Below are 21,645 nucleotides of genomic sequence, written 5' to 3'. Positions count from 1 at the left end.
TATCCCAGAGTTGGCACATGCAGTCAGTCACTTCAAACCTGTCATTCGAACACTGCAGCACTGGAGGGCTTCTCTCCCATAAAACACAAGCGAATGAGAAGCACTGACATATCCTCTCAGCCCTGCACCACTCAACAGATGTGAAACGGGCTGATAGGCTCCCTGGAGAGATGATGAGCTGGATTGGGAAAAGTAGAGGAGAGAAAAAGAGGTCAAGAAACAGATTTCACTGGGCAACGTGGGCTGAAAGGGAGGTCCAACAATAAAGGCTCTTTCTAGTTTTACTTTTAAAATTCATTAAAAGCAGTTTTAATGCTTGTTTCAGCTTGGACTGAAACAATATTGCTTAGTGTGTTTGATCAACAACGTCCTCCATTTGAGAATGTCAACAGAACCAATAAATCAATCAAGTTTATGTGTATAGCACATTTCAGCAGTAAGTACTCTACATCATAAAAACACAAAAATAAAAAAGTGATAAAAGCAACATACAGTCACCAAATGGGAAATCTGTAACAAACATTACATTCTGTTGAGTGCCATCATCGAAATCATCAATACACATGATATATGCTGGTCAATGTTCAATTTATTGCGGGTCAAAAGCAAATCTAAAAATGTCGATTTTTTTTTTGTGTTGATTTAAAGAACTCAGTGTTTCGGCTGTTTTGCAGTTTTTCTGCAGTGTCCTGCTATCTATAGGTAGCATTACACTATGCTGTGTTACCTGTTCATGTACTTAAGATAACCTTTTTGACATTTTAATCAGAAAATTAAGTAGATTTATTAAAATATCAGATGCTTCCTAAACCAACAAATAGTTATATAAATTTCACATAATATAAAGCAAACTCAACTTTTACTGCACCCATGGCTAAAAACATGTAAAAAGCATTAAGACTTATCCATTGTCATAGCAATAACATAAAAGAAAAGAATCCCAACAATTTTTAATTTGAAAAAGAATATGTGTTGATGATTTTTATACTTACTTTACAAGAGTGGAAATAAATATTAAGGACTCTACATATATCCAGTTGCTGTTGTTGGTTCACTTGAGTTTTTTGCACCTTATAAAACACATATTCATTAGCCTTCATTAACAATCTTATTCGTAGCTTTTTGGCTCACGCCAGTTTTAACAATTTAAGATTATTGAAAGGTAATAAAGATGGTAGAAATGATACTGGTATAAGTCTAATGGCAGAAGTTAGCTGAGATTTCAACTGATGGTATTATGTTGCTGATTAGGGGCTGGATAAAATTTCTGAGCCATTTGTTCCCTCATGAATAAATGTCCCATGTGGCTCCATCATGATTGCTTGCTCATTAAAGCAGATAGTGTGAATTTTAGTGAAAGAGTCATAAAACCGTTCCAATTAAGGAGTCTCGGTACTGAATATTTCATCAATTCCCCCTGCCTTGGATTGCACCAGAGCAATTTTTAATGCAAAAGTAGCTGTAGTGTAAATGTCCTTCTTTTCCTCTTAACGTTCAGAACACGATGATCTGTAGGTTAATATACAGGTATTCATATTTTATTTAATTTCTCTGTTTATGCCACAGAGAAGTGAAACAAAGGTACATCTGAAAACCAGGCTGGAAAGGTGGATACACATAAAAGGTCAACACTGATTATATTAAAATAAATAATGCAATACTGACAGCAGCTGAGGCTCAGATGTTAAGGGTAGCAGTCCAAAAAATCAGGAAGCCGCTGTCCCTGATTCTCCAGCGATTCACTTGTTGATGTTTTTGCAGATTTAATTGTGACAGGAACAAATAGCAACTTTGCAAGGCTATGACACTGAACTTACATAAATATTTTAACTTTTAGATATTTTACCTGTAGAAATATATGTACATTTCTGAGAATAGTGTTTACCCTCTTACAAATTCCTTTTGCTTTGTCTTTTTTTTACTACAAAATGTTGTTTTGAAATAATTATTAATGAAAAAAATCCCAATCCAAACCTGATCATGAGCAAAAAAGTAAAAGTATATTACAAAAATGCTTCAATCTGAATAAATTTGTGAACAATGAAAAGCAACATTAGTGTGAAAATGGTAACAAGGTCATTTTTGAGGCTTTCTGGCTCCGGTAAACCACAGTGAGAGCCATTATCCACATATACAGAAAAACTCAAAAGGTGGTGACACTTGCCAGAAGTGTCTGGCCTTCCAAAATTACTCTAGAGAGCAGTCATGATTTATCCAGGAGGATTGCTCTGGCACAAAGGAACTGCATTGCAGGCTGCATTGACCTCAGTTAAGGTCAGTATTTCTTATTTAAGAAGGCTAAATACAGTACACTGCATTAGATAATACAGCGTTCTATACAGCAATGTTCAGATAAAAATATCTGACCATCAGATCATGACCTGTGGTTCAATCATACTAGTTTAGAACAATGATATGAAGAACACCATCACGTCCACCTCTGAAAAAACCCCAAATGAAGGCATTACAGTGTCCCACGTAACGCCTTTACTTCAATGCGATTAAAAGTCAAGAGCACAACAGTCATTCATGGTTGAAAACCTTCCAATGTGACTCATTTCAAACATTAATGAAAAGAAGAATGAGTTAAAATTCCTCCTCTGCGATTTCAAAGACTCATTTCCTGCTGCATTCAGTAGCTTTTTCCCCTTAACAAATGTAGTCCTCATTTGATAACTTCATTTCACTTTAGCGATGAAATGAAACATGGAAGTATGACGGTTCCATGAATCTTAATTTCCCAAACTTTATTTAACATTACAGAGCTTAATTTACAAAAAACAAATACATTACAGATAATGTCTCTTCAGTTTTATTACAAATGATGTAATCTGTACTCACAAAACTGAAAATATTGTGTATATAAGTGAATTGTAGATGTGAAAATAATTCACAAATCCATGTTTAAAAATTATTCTTATTTTATAAAGTCTTGGCTTTTAACTGAGTTGAAGTTCCAGGGGTTGGAGAAAAGAAGAGAGAGAATACAACACTGATATTCAACACAAGGAAGAGTGGGTGGTTCCATTAAAAACATAAGACATTAGTAAGATTTGTTTTCATTTATTGAATAAAATTACTACTACCAGAAAGACAAATGTGCAAGACTATATTAAAATGTATTAAAATGAAAAGGATTGTTATTGTTCTTAAGCATTTTCATAACACCAATAGTGAAATCATCCACAGAAGATCAGTGAAAACCTGAAGAAACATCCCTGATAAAGTCTTAGGACGGTGCTGTTGTTGAAGTTAAAAGTCAGTACACTCTCAGTTTGTTGGCTTATACTAAAGTCTGGTCATTACAATGAAGATATTTATTAAACTAAAATTTAAATCACTGGCACATGGTTTCTTCAGCTCAATGATTTAGCTTGTTTTTTACTCTGTAAATGACGTCTTTCTATTAAGTGGCTCTTTTAAGATAAACGTTATGTGAGCCGAAACGCATGATTCTAATTTTGAAAATGTCTTTTAATGGATCAGTTATGGACTGCATTGTAAGGAGGAAAAATCCAAACCAAAGTCCCTGAACAAAATTTCAGGCCATAATTTTTGTTCCACTAAATTACAACAAAGCTGCTGTGCAATTATGTCATTTGCTTCAATTACAGTTACATAGATTTTCATATGAGTCTCAATATTTCCCAAGTTCTGTCTATTTTGTGTTTGACAAAGCTTTGAGTGGTGGCTGTGGAGTTTGCCATGGTCTAACAGCTGCCATTTATTACTTCGTTGGTTTAAACAGGTAATGATGGCTACTTTTAGAAAGGCATTTCCATCTGAGAAAGGATATTCTGCTTAGCAGAATGTATGTAAAACAAGAACCAATATTAATGTTTTAAGGTTAATAAGCTATAAAATGTTTTCATTCAGAAAAATGTAGAACTTTGAACTCATTCTTTAAAAAAAAACAAACACTTGTGTTAGGTGAACTAAATCATGAATATCTTGAGAAAGGTTTGAGTAAACACACAAAGCCTAAGTTTCATTTGCAGCAGGAAATTAAGTTGCCACTTTCACCCATTAATACTTGATAACCTATTGTACGACTTTTCAGATTCTTCTGTATAATCAGACTGATCACCCCTAGAAAAAAACATGTAACATCTGTTTTTGTAATTGTTTTATTTAGCTGCAAATTGTAATTTAACCAGGATTCACAGATCCACAAAACGAGCTTCCACAATCTTCATACTGACGTCACAGAAACAGACCAGGGTGTTTTTCCATCATCTATTTTAGTATTTTGTATGATGCTCCATCATTTGTCTTTACAGTTGAGGTCAAAATTAATAGCACCCCTACAATATATATATATAGTTTTTTTTTTCCCAAAACGTTGGCTAGAATGTCTTCCATATTGAATGAATTAGGATTCACTTCAAAATTAGTAAAAGTCTCATCTGTTTTGTTTTTTGGTAAATAAACCAGTTAACTTGATTAATATACCTTTTGTAATGTCATTAAATCATTAAATCAGATATATTTAGCAGAATTAGCAGTTTTGTTTTGTAGTGTGCCATTAAAAAAAGGATGTTGTAAAATCTGTTATCCATTGTAGAGGAACTCAATGTGCTACTGTTTTTACATTTTGCTTTTGCTAAATACAGGTGGTAAATAAAAAGTCAAAGACACTGCAGTCAATGATCACAACTTAGACAAGAATGTCTGAGTGGTTTATTAGAATAAGAAAATTAACACAGAGCAAAATCTCCATGCGGAGTGACAGGCAGAGCTCGGGACAATGTGGTGGACGGTGAACAACTGCTGGAGTGAGTCCGGTTTTCATGTGCCTGCATGTGTGTGCTGTGCAGCTGTCTGAGGGTGCATGCATGTGTTCGGCGTTCTGTGTGACAAGAGACACGTTTGTTTGCGGACACGAGCGCACACACCTGCATGTACGGTACAAATTCACACATCGCTACTTCAGTACACACACACGCACACGGAGGCTGTGTTGTCATGCAGCTACTGCACTGAAATTACATGTAAGCATTTAGGTTATGTACACATAGCAGAGACATGTGTTGCCATCTGATGACAGCCATCTCGAAGCTCCCACTGCCCCCAAACACCCCGCCTTTGGGCCGACTAGGAGTGTGGGAGTTCAGCCTCTGGTCGGGGCGACAGGATGACGGGGATCCTTCACAGTAGCAGGAGACTCCACATTAGTCTTTATAAGTTAAATTACTTCCTCTCTTCTTGTAATTCATAATTTAAACAGGGCACAACACTTCGGTGCTCACAGTACTGCTTAATAATAATAATAATAATAATAATAATAATAATAATAATAATAATAATAATAATAATAATAATAATAATAATAATGATAGTCATCAGGTTCAGCTTCATTGTCATCACTGAAAAAAATTCGGCACAGGAGAGAATTGAAACATCCCACAGAAGATTTAAATCAAATATCTACCACAGAAAAACATGTTAAAAAAAAAAAAAAAAAAACGCAAACAAATCATCAGTGCCGACTAAACGCATATAAGTTCTCAAAAACGCAAATGTCAACTGGAATCTTGCTTTTGTGCTTATTCCTGTTGCACGTTGGCTTGGATGGGAGCAGCTTGATGACGCGCCTTTCTTGAATTTAGTCCCCGTCTCTGAACAACTTTTAGGACGTAAAGGAACATGCAGACGGGGGCAAGACGGCAGTTATCGGCTGGGGACTCGCATTGCAGGGCCACATTGTGAAAAAAAACACCAAACCCAACACACACAGCGGCACGGTGTGTTCAACGAGAGCAAAAACACAAGATGATAACAGCGTGTAAATTGGAATTTTGTGCATATGTGAAACAGAGAAGCTTTTTCTTTTGCTTTGCAAAAGTATTCACACCAGTTGGGGATTTTCACATTTTGCTATTTTTCAACCACAAGCCAGGAATTTTAAGTATTAGACAAATCCAATGGTGCATAACTGTGAACTAAAAAGAACATAACACATGGTTTTAAAAAAAATCATGTCTGAAGATTCGATGTGCATTTGCAACCAGTTCCCTTTGTCCCTTTATTCTAATACTCCCACATTAATTCAAATAGCTTTCAGAAGTTTTAATCTAAGTGAAAAATACAGACATCCTGGAGTTTGGTTAAAAATATTTAGAATAGTAAAAAAAATTTTTGAACAAATATGGCCCAAAGCTAAAGTGAAAAATCTTTCAATGCCACAGGGGCAACAAAGTCCAGAATAAAAAATGTGATCCCACAGCTCTGTGTGGAGAAAGACTAGCACATGTAACCTTGAACATATAATCACCAAACATAAATAAAGACACCCCCATGTTTCATTGGTGAAACTGTGGAGATCCTTTTCTTCCTATTTTGGAAAAAAGGAAGAAATAAAGAAGGAAAGAAAGGGCAAACAACGTATTTCTGTAGCTTCGCAGAACTAGAGGAGTTGCAAGTAAAAAAACAAAAACCTATAGCTGTAGTTACAGTTGAAAATGTAAATTATAAAGATTTTCAAAAATGATATATCCTTCACAATCCAGCCGCAAATACGCACTACTTTGTGATGGTCTGTTAAATAAAATGCATTGAAGTTGATGCATTATGACAAATTGTCCTAATGGTATGAATACTTATGCAAACCACTGTAGATGGGCCAAGAAGAAAAAACTCCCAACTTAATCAGTGACGGCAAAGAAAAGCAATTTCTCACACGAGAAGCTGGATAAACATGTAAAAGAACAAGCTTAGCATTTATGATTTGACATGAATTAAAGGAGGGCGGGGGTGTTGCTAAAAAAAATTTCTGTTTTTGAATCATTAAATTAACCTGCAGACCTTTAACAGTGAAAAAACACAATGAAAACCCTGGCTTTTGCTTAGTGGAGATAATGTGAACGGGTTCCCAGTCAAAGGGGCTTAAAAACACAAAGAGCAGCTGCTAGAAGAGAAGGAAGAGGAATGGGAATTACATGAAGTATGGAGAGATGAGGGAGGATGAGGGCTTTAATAAACATACTTCCCTCTATGAGGTTATACCTGAATACTTTAGCTGCCTTGTAATGTTAAACTAAAGTAATCAAATTGTGCAGTCGGTAAGATAACATCATGAAGTGCTCTACCTTTATTTGAACCGGCCTGTGTCAGGCTCCAGTTTCATTTCTGATTTAATTCAATTAGATTCCCCAATTTGTCAAATGGGGTACTCGTGTGTGTGTGTCTGCATGTGCGTGTGTGGCTGGTGGTCTGTGAAGGGTCAGAAAGCGCTGGTTGAACGAGTAGCTCCCTCTCAGAGACAACCTGTCTGCAGCAATCTTTCTCAGGGGGCACATCAAGCCATTAGAGGGGCTTGGCGTGTACTTTGCCTCATCAAGCATGTTTAGTGAAACACCAGAAGAGATGCGGAGTGAGGACACGGCTGGGTGGGCACGCCGGGCCCAGATAAAGAGGCCACATTCAAAAACACGCATATAAGGACCCAGAAATGGGAACACAGGATCAGGATGAGAGGCTGAGGTTTGCAGAGTGGAGCGGTCCTCCACACTAATGACCCGTTTCAGGGTCAAATGTGTAAAGCATACAGTGCGCTAATGTAGCGAGGGAGTAATATATTAAGATCACATTTGCCTGTCTGACCTCCTACGCTTGGTCTTGCTTTTATAAATCTTTTTAACTGGACTGCCTCATGTATTTTTTTTTTCTCCACACATTTTCATTGTATATCAAATGAAAATCTTTCTCTCGGCTCGTGCCAGAGTACATTTTGAGAAAAGGTTTGCATTAGGACAGGCTGAAGAACCACACTTCACTTCCTACGGCAGAAGCTGGACTTCTTCCCAAGCAGACTGTTGTTGCTGTCTGTGTTCTGGATAAATGAATGCATATTTCTTTCAGCATTCTTTATCATAGTTTCACACTGGCAGTACTGTTTCTGTAAGCCATTTCCAAGCTGTACGCCTCACAGCAGTGCAATGCATGTTGTTGCCTCACAAGGTTCGTACCTCTTCTGCAGCAACATATTTTCTGTAAATTTTTCAACGCTCTCATTGTAAGAAGCAGGTAAGCCTACTCCCTTACAAAACTTATTTAGACAGTCTGACAGTGTGCAAATTTCTTGATCAGAGGGTTTTTATTTTGGTATAGTTTGAAACTGGTTACATTATTCCTGCCTTTTACCAAAGTTGTGTTTACACTGCTCATGACTTTCCTCACAGAAGGCTGGTAAGTGTAATGGATAGACAGAGAGTTTAACATTAGGCACCATTACGATGTCAGCAAAACCATTCCATTCAAGAGAACTGATCATTTCAGACAGTATGAGAATCAGCCACACACATTTGTCATGGGATTTCTTATACAGGGAGTCTGAAAATTACTGCTTATATGTTTGTAGAGTCTTGTATTGCTCTATGAAGCACAGTTTATTCTTAATTTATTGACAGAGATAAGAATAAGATCCCATGTATTTAGGACAACAGATTTATTTAAAAAGAGAATTAAACTTAGAGCAGACCAGCACAAAACAGCTGCAGGTTATTTAGAGCAGCAAGCATATACGAAATGTGTAGATCAGCAAGAAAAAGACTGATGTGTTTTTTGCTTCTGATTGTCCTCATGCTGTTGTTTAAGTTTTAGTTGAAATATGAAGCGACAAGGGAAGTGGTGAAGGCAACCACCACCTTTTGGCCAGTACAGCAGATGGTTACTATGGAGACTGAAGAAAGGCTTTGAACAGACTGCTTGGGCATCAAGATATTTGACGGGTGCTGCTCCTCATTTGGATGCTTATCGGTTCTAAAGGAAGACAATGTTTTATCAATATCCTGAAGACAAAAGAAATACAGTTTTTGTTTTAGTCAGTTTCTTAGTATACTTGAAATTATAAATGAATGACTTGTGATCCACGGGTCTAATCAGCCCGTTTGTGAAAAATGAAAGGTAAGCCAAGGCGAATCGTAAAACATTTTTGAAAAGTTTTTTTTACTTCCAAATGAGAAAACAATGGTAGAGCAATGTCTGTATATTTAGAAGAAACATTAACTTTTGTATGCATAAGGTAACACATGGCAACTAAATGACTTCCTAAAACATGCAATAAGAGGAAACTCTTAAAAGGAAACAAAAGATGTGATTTTATTTTCATAAAGGCCTAGGTTTTCTTTGCTCTTTGAGGACTGTGAGGGGCTCGTCATTTCACCCTTTCAAGAGGTTTTATTTTTGTACTTTTCGTCATTTGATATCAAACATTTTTCGGTACAACTAAAAGTTATTCTGCCACCAGATTTTTCACACAAATAATGGCTACTAGCATAAATACGTGTGTAGTTATTGTTCTTTGATCTGACATCATAATGTCTCATTTCATTGCATCAAATGGCCTGAAGAGGAATTAAAACTGCAACCAGTCAATAGTGTGATTTAAGATGTTCTGAAAATAAACTGGAAAATTAAATTACATTATGTGAAATGTGAGCACTCTGTCATAACTATATATTATTCACAAAAAACACTTTACTGCTAACAAAAATAAACTGATATTCCAATGGTTAATTACATGGGGAAATTCTGGTTTCCTTACATGAATGTAATTGAAAGAGGTTGAGACAAAATAAAAAAATATACATTAATAGTACCAATTGGTGAGGAGGCAGAGTGACACAAGGCTGTCTCTGTCACCAGGTCTCTCACTAATAAAATGGTTTGGTCTAGTTATTTTTGTCCCTCTGCATGTTAACAATGCTGTTATCTTTCTACATTTTAATTCCAGTATAACTCAGCCTGGGGGTCCGGTGCTCTTTTGCTCAGTTCAGTGGACCATCATATTGCCAAACAGCAGGGGCTGAAAACATGATACATTTCCTAATTTGCAGAAGAGTTTCAACATTTGGGTCAAATGTGCAGTAAATCGGAGGGAACAACTAGTCCTGAAACACAGAAACACATTTTCTGTGTTTCCAGAAAAGGTTCATAACCTTTGAGATTCTTCATGTTAAGACAAATTCTTGTGCATTTCTTCTGGATTTTATGTCAAACACAAAGTAACGCAAAACTGAAAAGTGGAAGGAAGAGGATATATGGCTTTCTCATGTGTTTGTATAAATAAGAGTGCTCATATTCAATCCCCTTCATTCTGATATCACTAAATAAAATTCAGTGTAAGCATAGTCCACCTTTATGAGAACTTTATTTTAGTTTGCAGTCTGCCATAAGCCAAGTGAAAGAACATGGCGTGCTTGGTGAAAAACTACTGCTGAACGTCAATCTGAAAGGACTTTTCCACAGTGAAGCTGTGAATGAGCTCAGAGGTTCCATCGGGAAAAAATCCCCTAAACATACAGCAAGAGATCTAATGAAATGCTTTGGGTTAGATTGGTCCAGTCAAAGTCCACTCCTAAATCCAAATGAGTAGGAAGATCTTTATCCAATCTCACTGAATTTGAGCAGATTTCTAAAGAACAGGAACAAAATGTTAAAGTTGGTAGAGACACAGCTCAAAGAATAAATGCAACAACAGGTGCTTCTAACACTTGTATTGCGTCATGGGACTGAATCCAAATGCATTTCCTACTTTTGTGGATTTTTATGTACAAGACATTTTGAAAATGATGTAACATTTTTCTTCCACTTTACAGTTCCACACTGCTTGAGATTGGTCTATAAAATAAAATCCAAAAACTTTGCTATTGTAATAAAACTAAATGTGGAAAAGTTCAGAGGGCATAAATAATTTTGCAAGGCAGTGTGCATTATTGATTTTTTATTTTTATTTTTTATCTCAATGACTTTGCCAGACCCTTTTTAACTAAGCTATAAATCATAAAACATATGTGGCCTTGTTATATTAACAATATCAATCATGTAAAGGAAAAGAGCCAACTTGTTCTTCTATTACAGCAGGATTTTAAGCCCAATCTGATGCCTTTTGCCTCCTTTTTGCAACAGCATACACTGCTCCCACACAAAGCAGTGACACTGTTAGTACCTATTTGTAAATGTAAGGCGGATGGGGTTGAAAAGATAAGAAGGGTGGGGTGAGAGCGAAACTGATCAAAGCCGCTTCTTGCACTCAATATGAGCAACACAGTGATGTAAACAAGCCCTAAGAGACTTTCTCATAGACAAGCTGACAGACGCAAACAGAGCTAAATACCACCTTTTACTGAACCCTGACCCAGATGGATTAAAGCTAAGCATATCTACATTTGAATCAAGAACGGATGAAAGCGGACAAAAAAAGCATAAAACATGAAAAGATCAGACAACGCAGTGAAAGAGAAACTCCACACCCAAGTGCGCGCACGACCATCTGTTTTCTTTATCCAGCTTTTGTTGGGAGTCACACTGAAAGGAAAAAGAAAAAGGGACGAAGCCACCAGGGATGACCATTGTGATGGTTAGCTGTGTCCTGACACTGACCCCCGCTGCATCTTCAGGCCCCAGGTCCTCCCTGTACTGCTGACTGAGTGATTTGCCACGACCGTGATCTACAGGAGATGCCCAAACCTGACTGGATGGAGCTGAAGCTCTCCTCATTGCTATTCTGCTACGCTGGGGTGAGTCAGATCCCTGACTCTTAATTGTTATTTGTGGCCGCAGTTTCTTCCTGCGCCCGGGGCACAAAGAGGCTCAGTGTCGGCAAAAGAGACTGACTGGAGCTCCCAAGCGGCGGAGAATCTTCGCCTCGGTCAGATCGCCAGACAGCTCACATTCCCCTTCTTCAAATGCACCACGGATCCCAGGGAGGCCTCGTTTTGGGTCGGGTCAGACAGACCCAGGCAAGTGGAGAGCCAGAAACTGTCCTTGTCTTTGTTGTAAAGACTTATTATATAAAAAAATACTTAAATTAGATAGTCCTTTTCTCGTCATTGTCATTCATTTAGCTAATTATTGCTTTCTCTTATTTCACCATGGCTCTGTACAGCCCTAACTAGCCATTGATCAGCCACTTAAGCTTCTGATTGGTAATCACACTTAAAATTACACACAATAAAATCATTTCTGTATAAACAATATTATCACCAAATTCATTATATAGCCGTACTTCACAGTTAAGACAGGACGCTGGTTGGGGTTGTTGTGGCCAAACACACACCCTTACATGATGTATGATTTCTGTCTTTTTCAAGGTCCTCTGGCAGAGCTACAACAGTTTTGTCTCATCTGAAATCCAAAGTAAAGCACGTTGTTGTCTGCTGGATGCCACTGGCACATGACAACAGAGACAAAAACAATTCACCAAAAGAAGATCCGATCAATGAACGAATTGGTCAAGGGGGAGCCTGTCACATTTGCCCTTGCGAGGAATATTGTTTTTCTTTTGTTGTTGTTGTTTTAGGTATAAATCCTTCAGTTGTCCTTTCAAGAAGGTTCCTATTTCTTCTTGGCCCCACTCTTTACCTTCCTGTGAGACTTGTTGTGTCAGCACTATGAACTGTGGGTGGCACACCACAGGTTATGAACAGAGAAACTCAATGGTTTGAGAATTATCTCAACTTTCAACTCTTTTCTCTCTGCCTCTCTCTGCAGTTAGCTGAATGACGTCAGAACATTGAATGACAGTGAGAGAGGACAGAAAGGATAAGGTCGGATCAGGACGGAGAGTCTGAGGGGTGGATATTTTCCAGTTTTCTATTGGCAGGAATGTTTTTTTCTTCCAGAGAGCTCAGCATCAATGCTCACCTGACTTCACCTCATTGGCCACTGGGGGCATGCTCACCCATGTTCTTACCCAGAAGCTGGCTGAATTCAGCCAGCTCTCCCAGACCTCTAGGTCCGTGCACGTCTGGCCTGATAAGACCCTGGCGCTGGGCGTAATAGGGCATACCGTTGTTGCTGTTGTAGTTGAGCGCCTCATGACTCCAACGAGGCTCTCCGTAATCCACATGTGGGGTGGGAGCAGAGACCACCCTACGTCGATCTGGCGAATCCTGTGGTGTGGCAGGGTAGATGTAGTCTCCTGCTGAGTTCCTCAGGCTGCCGGTGGGACGGCTGCCTCCATGCTCCCCTCTTTGGGTGGCAAGGATGAGGTAACGCTGGCGATCAGAGTGTGGGGGCAGCACCACCTCGCCAGGGTCCTCTATCCGTACCAAACCCCCTCCTCCTCCGCCTCCGTGCAGAAACTTGGAGCTCAGATAAATCACGGCGTTGCTGGGACACGGGTTTCCCACGGAGGTGAGGAAGGTCTGGCTCTGGTCCCAGTCGGTGTCTGGGAGGCGCATGACTCGTTTCTGCTGCAGCGGGGTCTGCTCAGGAGTGGGCAGTAAACCTGGGTCAATCTCTCCTTTAGGCCAACCGTTGGGCATCACGAACAGGTTGTCTGGCTGCGAGCGCCGTCTCTCGCCTCCGCTCGTTCTGGTCACGCTCATCACTGAGCCGCTGCGACCCTGCCCTAGCATGGTCTGCTCTTTATCATTTTTGCGACGGGCGCCGTTGGCTCCAGAACCGCGGGAGTTCCTGTGGCGGTGGCTCATGATCCAGCAGACAGTGAGACCAGAGAGGATGGCACCTGTGGAGAAGGCTGAAACGGCAGACACCACCAGCAGGTTTACAGACACCAGGCCATCCGGCTCCTCGATGAAACTCTCCTGAAACAGTATTCCTGCAGAGAAAGATGCAACAACACACAGACAGAAGGGTCATCAGTCAACTAGTGGAACCATCTTAATGGCATAAATATTTCCTGTATTAAATTTGTGGGAGTTAATGAACAGCCAAATAAAACAACTTACTTTCTCCCTTCCCTCTGTGGGTGGGAATGAGCATATGTTTTCCAGCCAAGGTAGCTCTGTTTAATTGCTTTAATTACATAAAGTGGATAGTGATTTTAATGGCTATAATAACTGTCTTCCTGATTGAGAATGGCTCTCAACCGTAACATGTTGTGCAACATTAGCTTTACAGGGAGAAGCCAAGTCTGGCAGTAATGGTGAGTAATAATCAAATGTTTTCATTTCATGAAATTTGCAATGTTTACAGTAAACAACAGAGGTGAGGGCAACTACGTGCAACTTCATCTACAAAAATTCAGTCACGGAAAACTGCATCCTCGCTCTATAACGGAATTACATTTAAATTAAAAAACTGACAAATTACTGTGGCTCCCAAAAAAGATATTTGAAAAAAACTTTGGAACAAAAGTAAACGTGCACTTATTGGCTCTTGCACATAAGTCTAAATGAGTTATGTGTTATCTGCACACTAATTGCAAAAATATGAATATAAAATGACCTGTTAAAGGAAGAGCTGCGTAAATAATGAATCATCTGACATCTTTTTTTGTTTTTCTTTATTGTGGCCTCACAAACAGCTATAATCATAAGGAACCGAATACTCAGCATTACCACTTATTTGAGCAGCTGAGGTGATTTCCTCAAAATAGCAGCAAAGACAGTGCAAAGGGTATTAATTTCTAATGACAAATGAATAAAAAAATATTTTATTTAACTAAATCTTAAGAAAGAAGCTTATTAATGGGGAGTGAACCAGGCCAAATTAGAGGCAATGACTTCACAGTCCCACCGATGAAGCACACATCAAAAACCTTTGTTGATGCATCATGGGATTTTTTTTGTTTCTGCACAAAGAAGCATTCAAAATATAAGACAGTGCAAATGACATTGCAAAATCATTGCTAAGAAAATTACACAATAGTAAAGGAGCCAATTTCATTTTAATGAACATTAACAGAAGCACATTTTGTCAGCGAACTGAGTCGGAATGAAAGAACTTCAAAGTCCCAAAGGTGAAGTCCAGAAGTGGGAGAATAATAATATTAAGGGATGGGGTTTCATGTTTTAAAAATGTATCAAACCATTCGCAGATCACAACACAAATCATCATGGGTATGCAAAAGTATTACCTGACTAGATTATTGAAAATGAAGAAGCTGAGGAAAATTGATTCTGCCAGAAGAATATAAACAGTATAGAAACAACAAATGTCTGCTTGCAGGAATACTGCTGAATTAAGGTCATTTACAAATGCTGCAAGCACTGTGAGCTGACAGTGTGAATTATTTGATATGCATAGGCAACATCTGAGAAATGCCCATTATTAGAACATTTGTTATACAGTCACTGATGTTTTGTCCACTGTTTTATCTTTACCATTTAGTTTTTTTTTTTTTATTATAGGCTGGTGTTATCTATAGTAAATATGCAAACTTTTTTTTAAAAAAAAATCATTCCATTGGAATAATAAATGTCTGCTTTTCATGTCTTGAACATTTATCAGAGTGTTTATAGGTGAAGGATATCACATGTGCAAATGAAAATATTCTATATCATCTTTATACAAGTACATTTAATGAACTCCCTCTCTGTGAAAACGCTTATGAATTATTGAAGACAAGACTACAGTGAGACCACAGCACAGGCTGCCATGGATCAATTAGAAAAATGCCAGAAGAAAAGTTGCTTTTTGGCTCCACAAGCTCCTGGGATCAACAGCAGTGAATACAATGAAATTGTGCCAAGGGAAGCAGATTGAGAAAAGCAGATGAGGAAAAGAGGAATGAGTTACAAAGAGAGAAAGAGCGATAAAGAGAGGGAGAAAGACAGAGAGTTGCCTAAAGCAAACTTGAGCATTTGGGGGCTTAGACAAACAGTAGTAATAGTTGTTAAATTACAGCAGCAATAGTGGCAGAGGCAAAGTGTCTCCACAAGGACAGGAAAATAAATCCTTTTTCACAGAAAATTAATGGATATCATTAATAGGAATTGGGAACCACTTACTCACTAACCCTATGCAGAAAAAGCCAGGGCAGAGAGAAGGACTGAAAGTATTCAAGAAAATAGTCATACTTTTTTTTAAATAAACAAACATTTTTTTTTATGGTTTGACGAATTATTTTTTTAATGGGGACTCAGGAAATTGTTTGTGTAGAAGATCCTGCAGTGAGAGTTGGCCCGGTGGGTAATTAATGTGGCCTGTGGCTTTGTAATGTAAAGTGTTACTGTAGACACATCGGCATTAAGCTGAGGAATGGTAGATTAAACCCTGTGAAAAACCCTTTAAACCACTGCGCCGCACCAGAGATGATGTTGTACATGTTAAGCTGTTAATATGCACAAGAAGAAAACTAAGAATTAGTACCGATTGTATATGTTGTTGTCTGGGTCCAGACCTGAGATTCTATAAGGAGCAATTACTGTGAGGGGAAAAATACACAGCAGGTATAACAACAGAGTGAAGGAGGAAGCCACAATCTACAGAAGCAGATTCAAGAAATGTAAATGTTTCTCCCCCAAGTAATTTAGTGTAATTACCATGGCAGCACAACAACATACAGTAACCCTGCTTAGGATTCAAACCACAGCTGCATCCTGTGGGATTAGAGAGTCATGAGTACCTCTAATAATAACAGAAACACCAAGTAAATAAATGAAAACTATTTGGTTTTTGAATTAAACTGAAGGTTTTAATCTAACTTAGTTTAGCTAAAAATCACAGTTAGTTGCTTATGGAAAATAAAGGTCATGAATTATTGTCTACAAGACTACGAGGCAATTCTGATTTCAGCTAAATGCATTTATTTGTTTCAGGGTTCTTGTGTAATGTGCAAGTATCAAAATGACAAAGCCTATCCTAAAACGCAAAGAGTGTGAAGGAAAAGCAAAAATACCTAATTTGTAAGTGGCAACTATCTTAGTTGATCAATAAAGGTACTTTTCACATTTAAGTACAAATCTTCAATTCAATTTTCATCAGTTGCTTTACTGTGACTCTTCCAGTATTTCTCCTCCTGGCTAAACTTTTCACTCAAAGCCAATTGATTTAAAATAACTCTACCAGTTCTCATTAGAAGACTTGTACAAGCTTGTTTGTGGCTTCGAGCATTTTGTTTCTCTGTTACTTGTTTGAAAAATTTACCAAGATTTTACTGTGGGGGACTTCAAGCCAGTATGCATTTGTTTTATTACAGGTAGAATACAGAAAATCCAGACTGACTTCAAAATGTGAACCTCGTTCTTTTTTTAAAAACACTGGATGCTCTGCTATCAGTCAATCTAAATAAACCTGGGCGTAAATTTATTAAGGAATTCATGTCTGTGAAGATAAAAGAAAGAAAAAAAAGAAATAATAATCTGAAGGAACAGATTTGTCTTCCTCCTGTCTTCCATTACAGACTCCTTCACATTTGGACAAAGCACATGATTAAGGATTCAAACTATTACTCCTTAAAAGCACGTCAAGTGGGTTGGACAATCTTACATGTGTCATTTCTGGTAAGAAATTAATGTGGACACTATTTATCACTTTTCCTTCTACTACAAAATGCTTGGAGCTTGTGTGGTAGAAGCACAGCTTCCAGCCTGTCAGCATGATTGCATCTGCTAAATAGTAACAAAAGAAAAAAGAAAAAAGAACATTTCAGTGAGATTGTGTTATTAAATATGTCTCAATCTCTAGTGCTTGAACAAAATTGGGCATATTTTTAAAAAGGTCTGCACCGTTCTTAGCATTCCTCTCAAGGGGGCATGAAAACATCACATTTAATGACATTTAATGATACTTTCTGACAAGTACTTATTTTTTAGAAAGGTCAACATTTTTAATTAGTATGGCAAGGAAATTTAAATGGATTAACATTTTTTGTTTTTCTTGAGTCAATAATTTCACTGTTGAGCTTTATATTCAGAACCTAAAAGCATAACTGCCCACTAAAAGCCAAGATAACAACGACACAGACATTTCTTAAGCCTTTTATCCATTTTGTGTCACCAACAATTGGACCTCAGAGTTCAGACAAAGGATCGTCAACGCTGTCGATGCAAATCAACATCCTCAACAAGTTTGCCTTTCCCATTGATCGAGACCTGCCGTAAATCAACAGGCCATGTTGGTGAATCAATATCCTTCCAGCACTAATTACTCCTTTATTACCAGACTGATAAGAGTGAATCCGCATGAAAGCGGGTTGTAGTTATTGCTCGACGTGACAAGAACATTTTAGTTCCTCACCTCATCAGAGGAATCCTGCCCTGTATTTCCAGTCATATTTTATCAGGGGATTAAAATGAATTTATGGAAAATTTGCTTTTAATTCACTCTTTTGTGTGATGCCATGACCCTCTCTTCCCTAATTTCTTTTCACATCAACTCTCCCTTAGTTCGGCACCACTTCTGAATATTAATTTTTAGAAGAAAAAAATTAACTCTTGAAGTTGGCCCAGGGTAATGGATTTTAAAATGTGCTTTAAGATATTTAGTAAAAGGTTTCTCTGAGGGTTCCTATTCTGAGCTGCGTGATTCACAGTAAATCAAAACTATGACAACTTCTTCTTCCCAGTATTGTTTTCAGATAAAATGTGTTTTTTTTAAAGTGTTTGATAGATTTAAGATTAAATGACAAATGTTTCGTTAACTGAGTATTAATCTTCTCTTTAAAAATTTCATTAGAGTCTTGGCATGAACAAAGACTTTCTGTGAAGGGGCTTGCAAACATATTCATACCTAGTGCTATAATTACAAATCTGACAAAAACACATATTCTGCTGTGTCCTTTAGACGGCTTTCACAAAAACATGTTCCTGTTTGCAAAAACGGGAAACAGTTTGGCAACAAACCTTCCTGCTAGATTACGCGCACAACAGTGCTTTGTGTATTTAGAGTTTGGGAAACTGTTTTGAAATCTCTTCTAACCTTTTTAATAACTTTCTTCCTGACTGATTTCCTGACTCACAGTAGTGAGTCTTCATGATAATCATGAATGTTCTTCCACTAAACTCAAGCCGTCACAGAACAGATGTATTTATACTGATATTAAATTACACGCAGGAAGATTTTATTTATTTTATAGGTGATTTCTCTAGGCAATTAGTTACACCTGATTTTATTTAAAGGGTAGTGCAGAAAACACTTCTGTGATCAGTAATGTATGAAACACTTCAGAATTGTTATTCGTGCAGCTGGAAAACATCTATCACTTTATCATTCTTCTTCACATGTTTGTACTTCTATTTATTGGTCTGCCACATCAAGTCCCAATAAAACACATCAACGTTTTTGCAGCGTGACAAACTGTGAAAAGGTTCAAGGCGTATTAAAACTTCACATGTTTCTGTAGAAAAATATCATGGTTTCCAAATATTGTTAAACTTTAATTTAAAGTTCCCCCACAGTCTTTTTTCCCCCAATATGATCACAAAGTCAGTTCTTGGTTGCTGGACCTCATTGGCTAAATACTCTGTTTTCTCTAATAGCTCAGCAGCCATCTCTCTATTTTAAAACCTACAAGTTTGGCTCAAAAGTTGCTTTTTTTTTAGTGAAGCTAAAGTTTCTCTCCCCAAATCTGTGGATGTAACACAAAAAACCCATCTGCTGGTTAAAACAGATACAAATAAAAAGAGGTCAAGAGTGTCAAGTTTAACTGATTGACTAGAGCTTTGGCTACTTTCTAAACCAAAATGAAAAGGCCAAAACCGTTTCAGAGAGAGAAAATTAATGACCACAAATCTGCAATCTTTCACACACACACACACTACATCTGGAAATGCTCTGCAGAGGTTATAGATGACATTTATCTCCACTGTGGTTCAGGGTTGCTGTGTGACACTTCTGATTAAGTTCTGCATACTGCAATAACAGTGCTGTCACATTCACACAGGGGGAACAGTTCTGACTAAAATGGAGACAGACTGGTTCAGCTTTTCCTCCTGCACGTGGACACCCCATTATCCCAAACTTATGCTTTTTCTTGGATGAACAAAAGCTAAGCAAACATTTATAGCCAATGGCTAAAAGTTATGTGCAACATGCACAGATATTTGGCAGCATGTGTGTGTTGTTGTTGTGAAACATTTCTGTGCTTGCTACCGGGGGTGACAATAAAAACCGCTGGCTGGGCACTCTGTCCCTCCACAACTTCTTCCCCAATCCCGATCGCTTGTTAAAGCTTAATGGAAGCCAACAGGCTGTCTGTCAGCCCGACGAACACTGAGCTGTTTGTCTCGAGGTTTCTAGCTCCAATTACAACATAACGAGGAGAGGAGAGGAACAGGGAGGCAAGCCAAGGAGAGGAGAGAGATTTTTACACTATGTGTGCTGAAAGGAATTGGGAGGACAAGTGAGGAAATGAGACAAAAGAGATGACACAAAAGAGTTGAGAGTACAAGAGGAGGATTCAGCCAAAGAAAACAGCCCGGGCAAAAAAAGAGCAGATAGGAGATGATTAAAGCAGTGAATGGAGCGAGGAAGGCACCGCACGAGCAAAGAGGACTGAAAACACAAGAGCTCGAAAAGCTCTATAGCTACAAACAATACCCAACGTCAATTTGAGTAAGTATAGTTTTACTCCAGTTAACATTTAAAACACAAAGACTCTGTAGTTTAACACCTAGTTTAGTTTTTCCTTTTCTTGAAATACTTTTCTCTATGTATGTTGTTTCAACCTTCACCTCCCAAATCGTCTCTCCTGATATCTCTCTTGCAGCCACCGGCCCATTGATATCAAATATATTGGCATGAAGGGAACAATTTCACATTCCAAAACCATGCACATGTCAATCAGTGGACGATTTAAACTGTTATACTAACATTAGTATTTGTACAAGTAACTTAAAACGGAAAAAGAACTTCATTATACTTTTGATATGCCTCCATATTTCACATCTCAAAACATAAAAATTTCCCACAAAACTGATTTATTGTACCATGTGATAGGATTGTTAAATCACCGACTGGTTTTATTGTGTACTCTACCCATAGCAAATACCGTAATAGCTTAAGGATTACAACATATAACCTAATAAATCTTTAATGCCCATTATCCCTTAAATGTGACACCTGCTTACCCAGCAGCTGGTGATATAAAGGAAAACCTTATGAAGAGGACTATATCTACTCAAAGGTTTTATTTCTCATATAGAACGTCAATGTTTTCTGAGCAGCCCTTAGTACAATATGTGACATGGCTGCAGTGTATAGCTCAAGTTGAAGCTGCGTGTGTGACCTTTTTTTAAAAGCTCTTGTGAGGTTTTTCCCTCATTAAACCAGACTTAAGCAGCCCTGCACAAGGGTGTTCAAGCGAAAACTGACAACATCACCCTGTACTGTGAATGCTTACTGAGTGGGAAGACTCGACGTTTGCAATATATAGAATTGGGAATGTGTCAAAGGAACCTCAGAGGCATGAAAAGCTATTTAAAAGGAAGATACGTTTCTTAAGATATGATGATCTAAATGAATGAATTACATTTAGACTGCGGAATATTAAGAGAGAGCAACGCTTAGAGCAGATAACAGACTAAACGTTATATATCAAAGTTTCTGTGTTTAATTACTTTGAGCTCTCATCCCCTGTCTGTTAAGTAAATGATGGATTTAAAATATCACATTTAAGGTAAGGAAATCATTTTGTTTTTGCTTTAAATGACTATCACATATGTGGTATGTCATCATCTGAGCTCCCAATATATAATAATAATAATAATAATAATAATAATAATAATAATAATAATAATAATAATAATAATAATAAAATCCTTATTTTTGTTTTATAACCGCTTATACTTCTTGTACATATACATACATACAAACTCAATAAGCTTCCTAAAATCAATTTTTTGCACATGGCTGAGGCCATGTGAAATCACCTGCTTTGCCACTTCTCTGGCTTTGATTACAGCTTGGGAGGGCAAGTGCTAACTAATTAATCTGAGAGCTACTCTGAAGCCGTCT

The 21,645-nt window shown here is 37.8% G+C and overlaps 1 protein-coding gene across 5 annotated transcripts in view; it reads right to left on the bottom strand.

The window, feature by feature from the left end:
* Positions 1 to 4,643: 4,643 nt before the first annotated feature.
* The window catches only part of sema6bb (sema domain, transmembrane domain (TM), and cytoplasmic domain, (semaphorin) 6Bb), a 168,227-nt gene continuing 151,225 nt past the window's right edge, over positions 4,644 to 21,645 (bottom strand). For all 5 annotated transcript variants that reach the window (XM_044128682.1, XM_044128683.1, XM_044128680.1 and 2 more), the window contains one exon: positions 4,644 to 13,564. In XM_044128682.1, coding sequence (XP_043984617.1) covers positions 12,657 to 13,564 — 908 coding nt within the window. In that variant the 3' untranslated portion in view covers positions 4,644 to 12,656. The remainder of the gene's footprint in view (positions 13,565 to 21,645) is intronic.

The sequence above is a fragment of the Gambusia affinis genome, linkage group LG10 (genome assembly GCF_019740435.1).
Source record: "Gambusia affinis linkage group LG10, SWU_Gaff_1.0, whole genome shotgun sequence".
Taxonomy (NCBI): domain Eukaryota; kingdom Metazoa; phylum Chordata; class Actinopteri; order Cyprinodontiformes; family Poeciliidae; genus Gambusia; species Gambusia affinis.
Note: the sequence above shows the minus strand (reverse complement) of the source record. Positions and strands in the feature narration are given on the sequence as shown.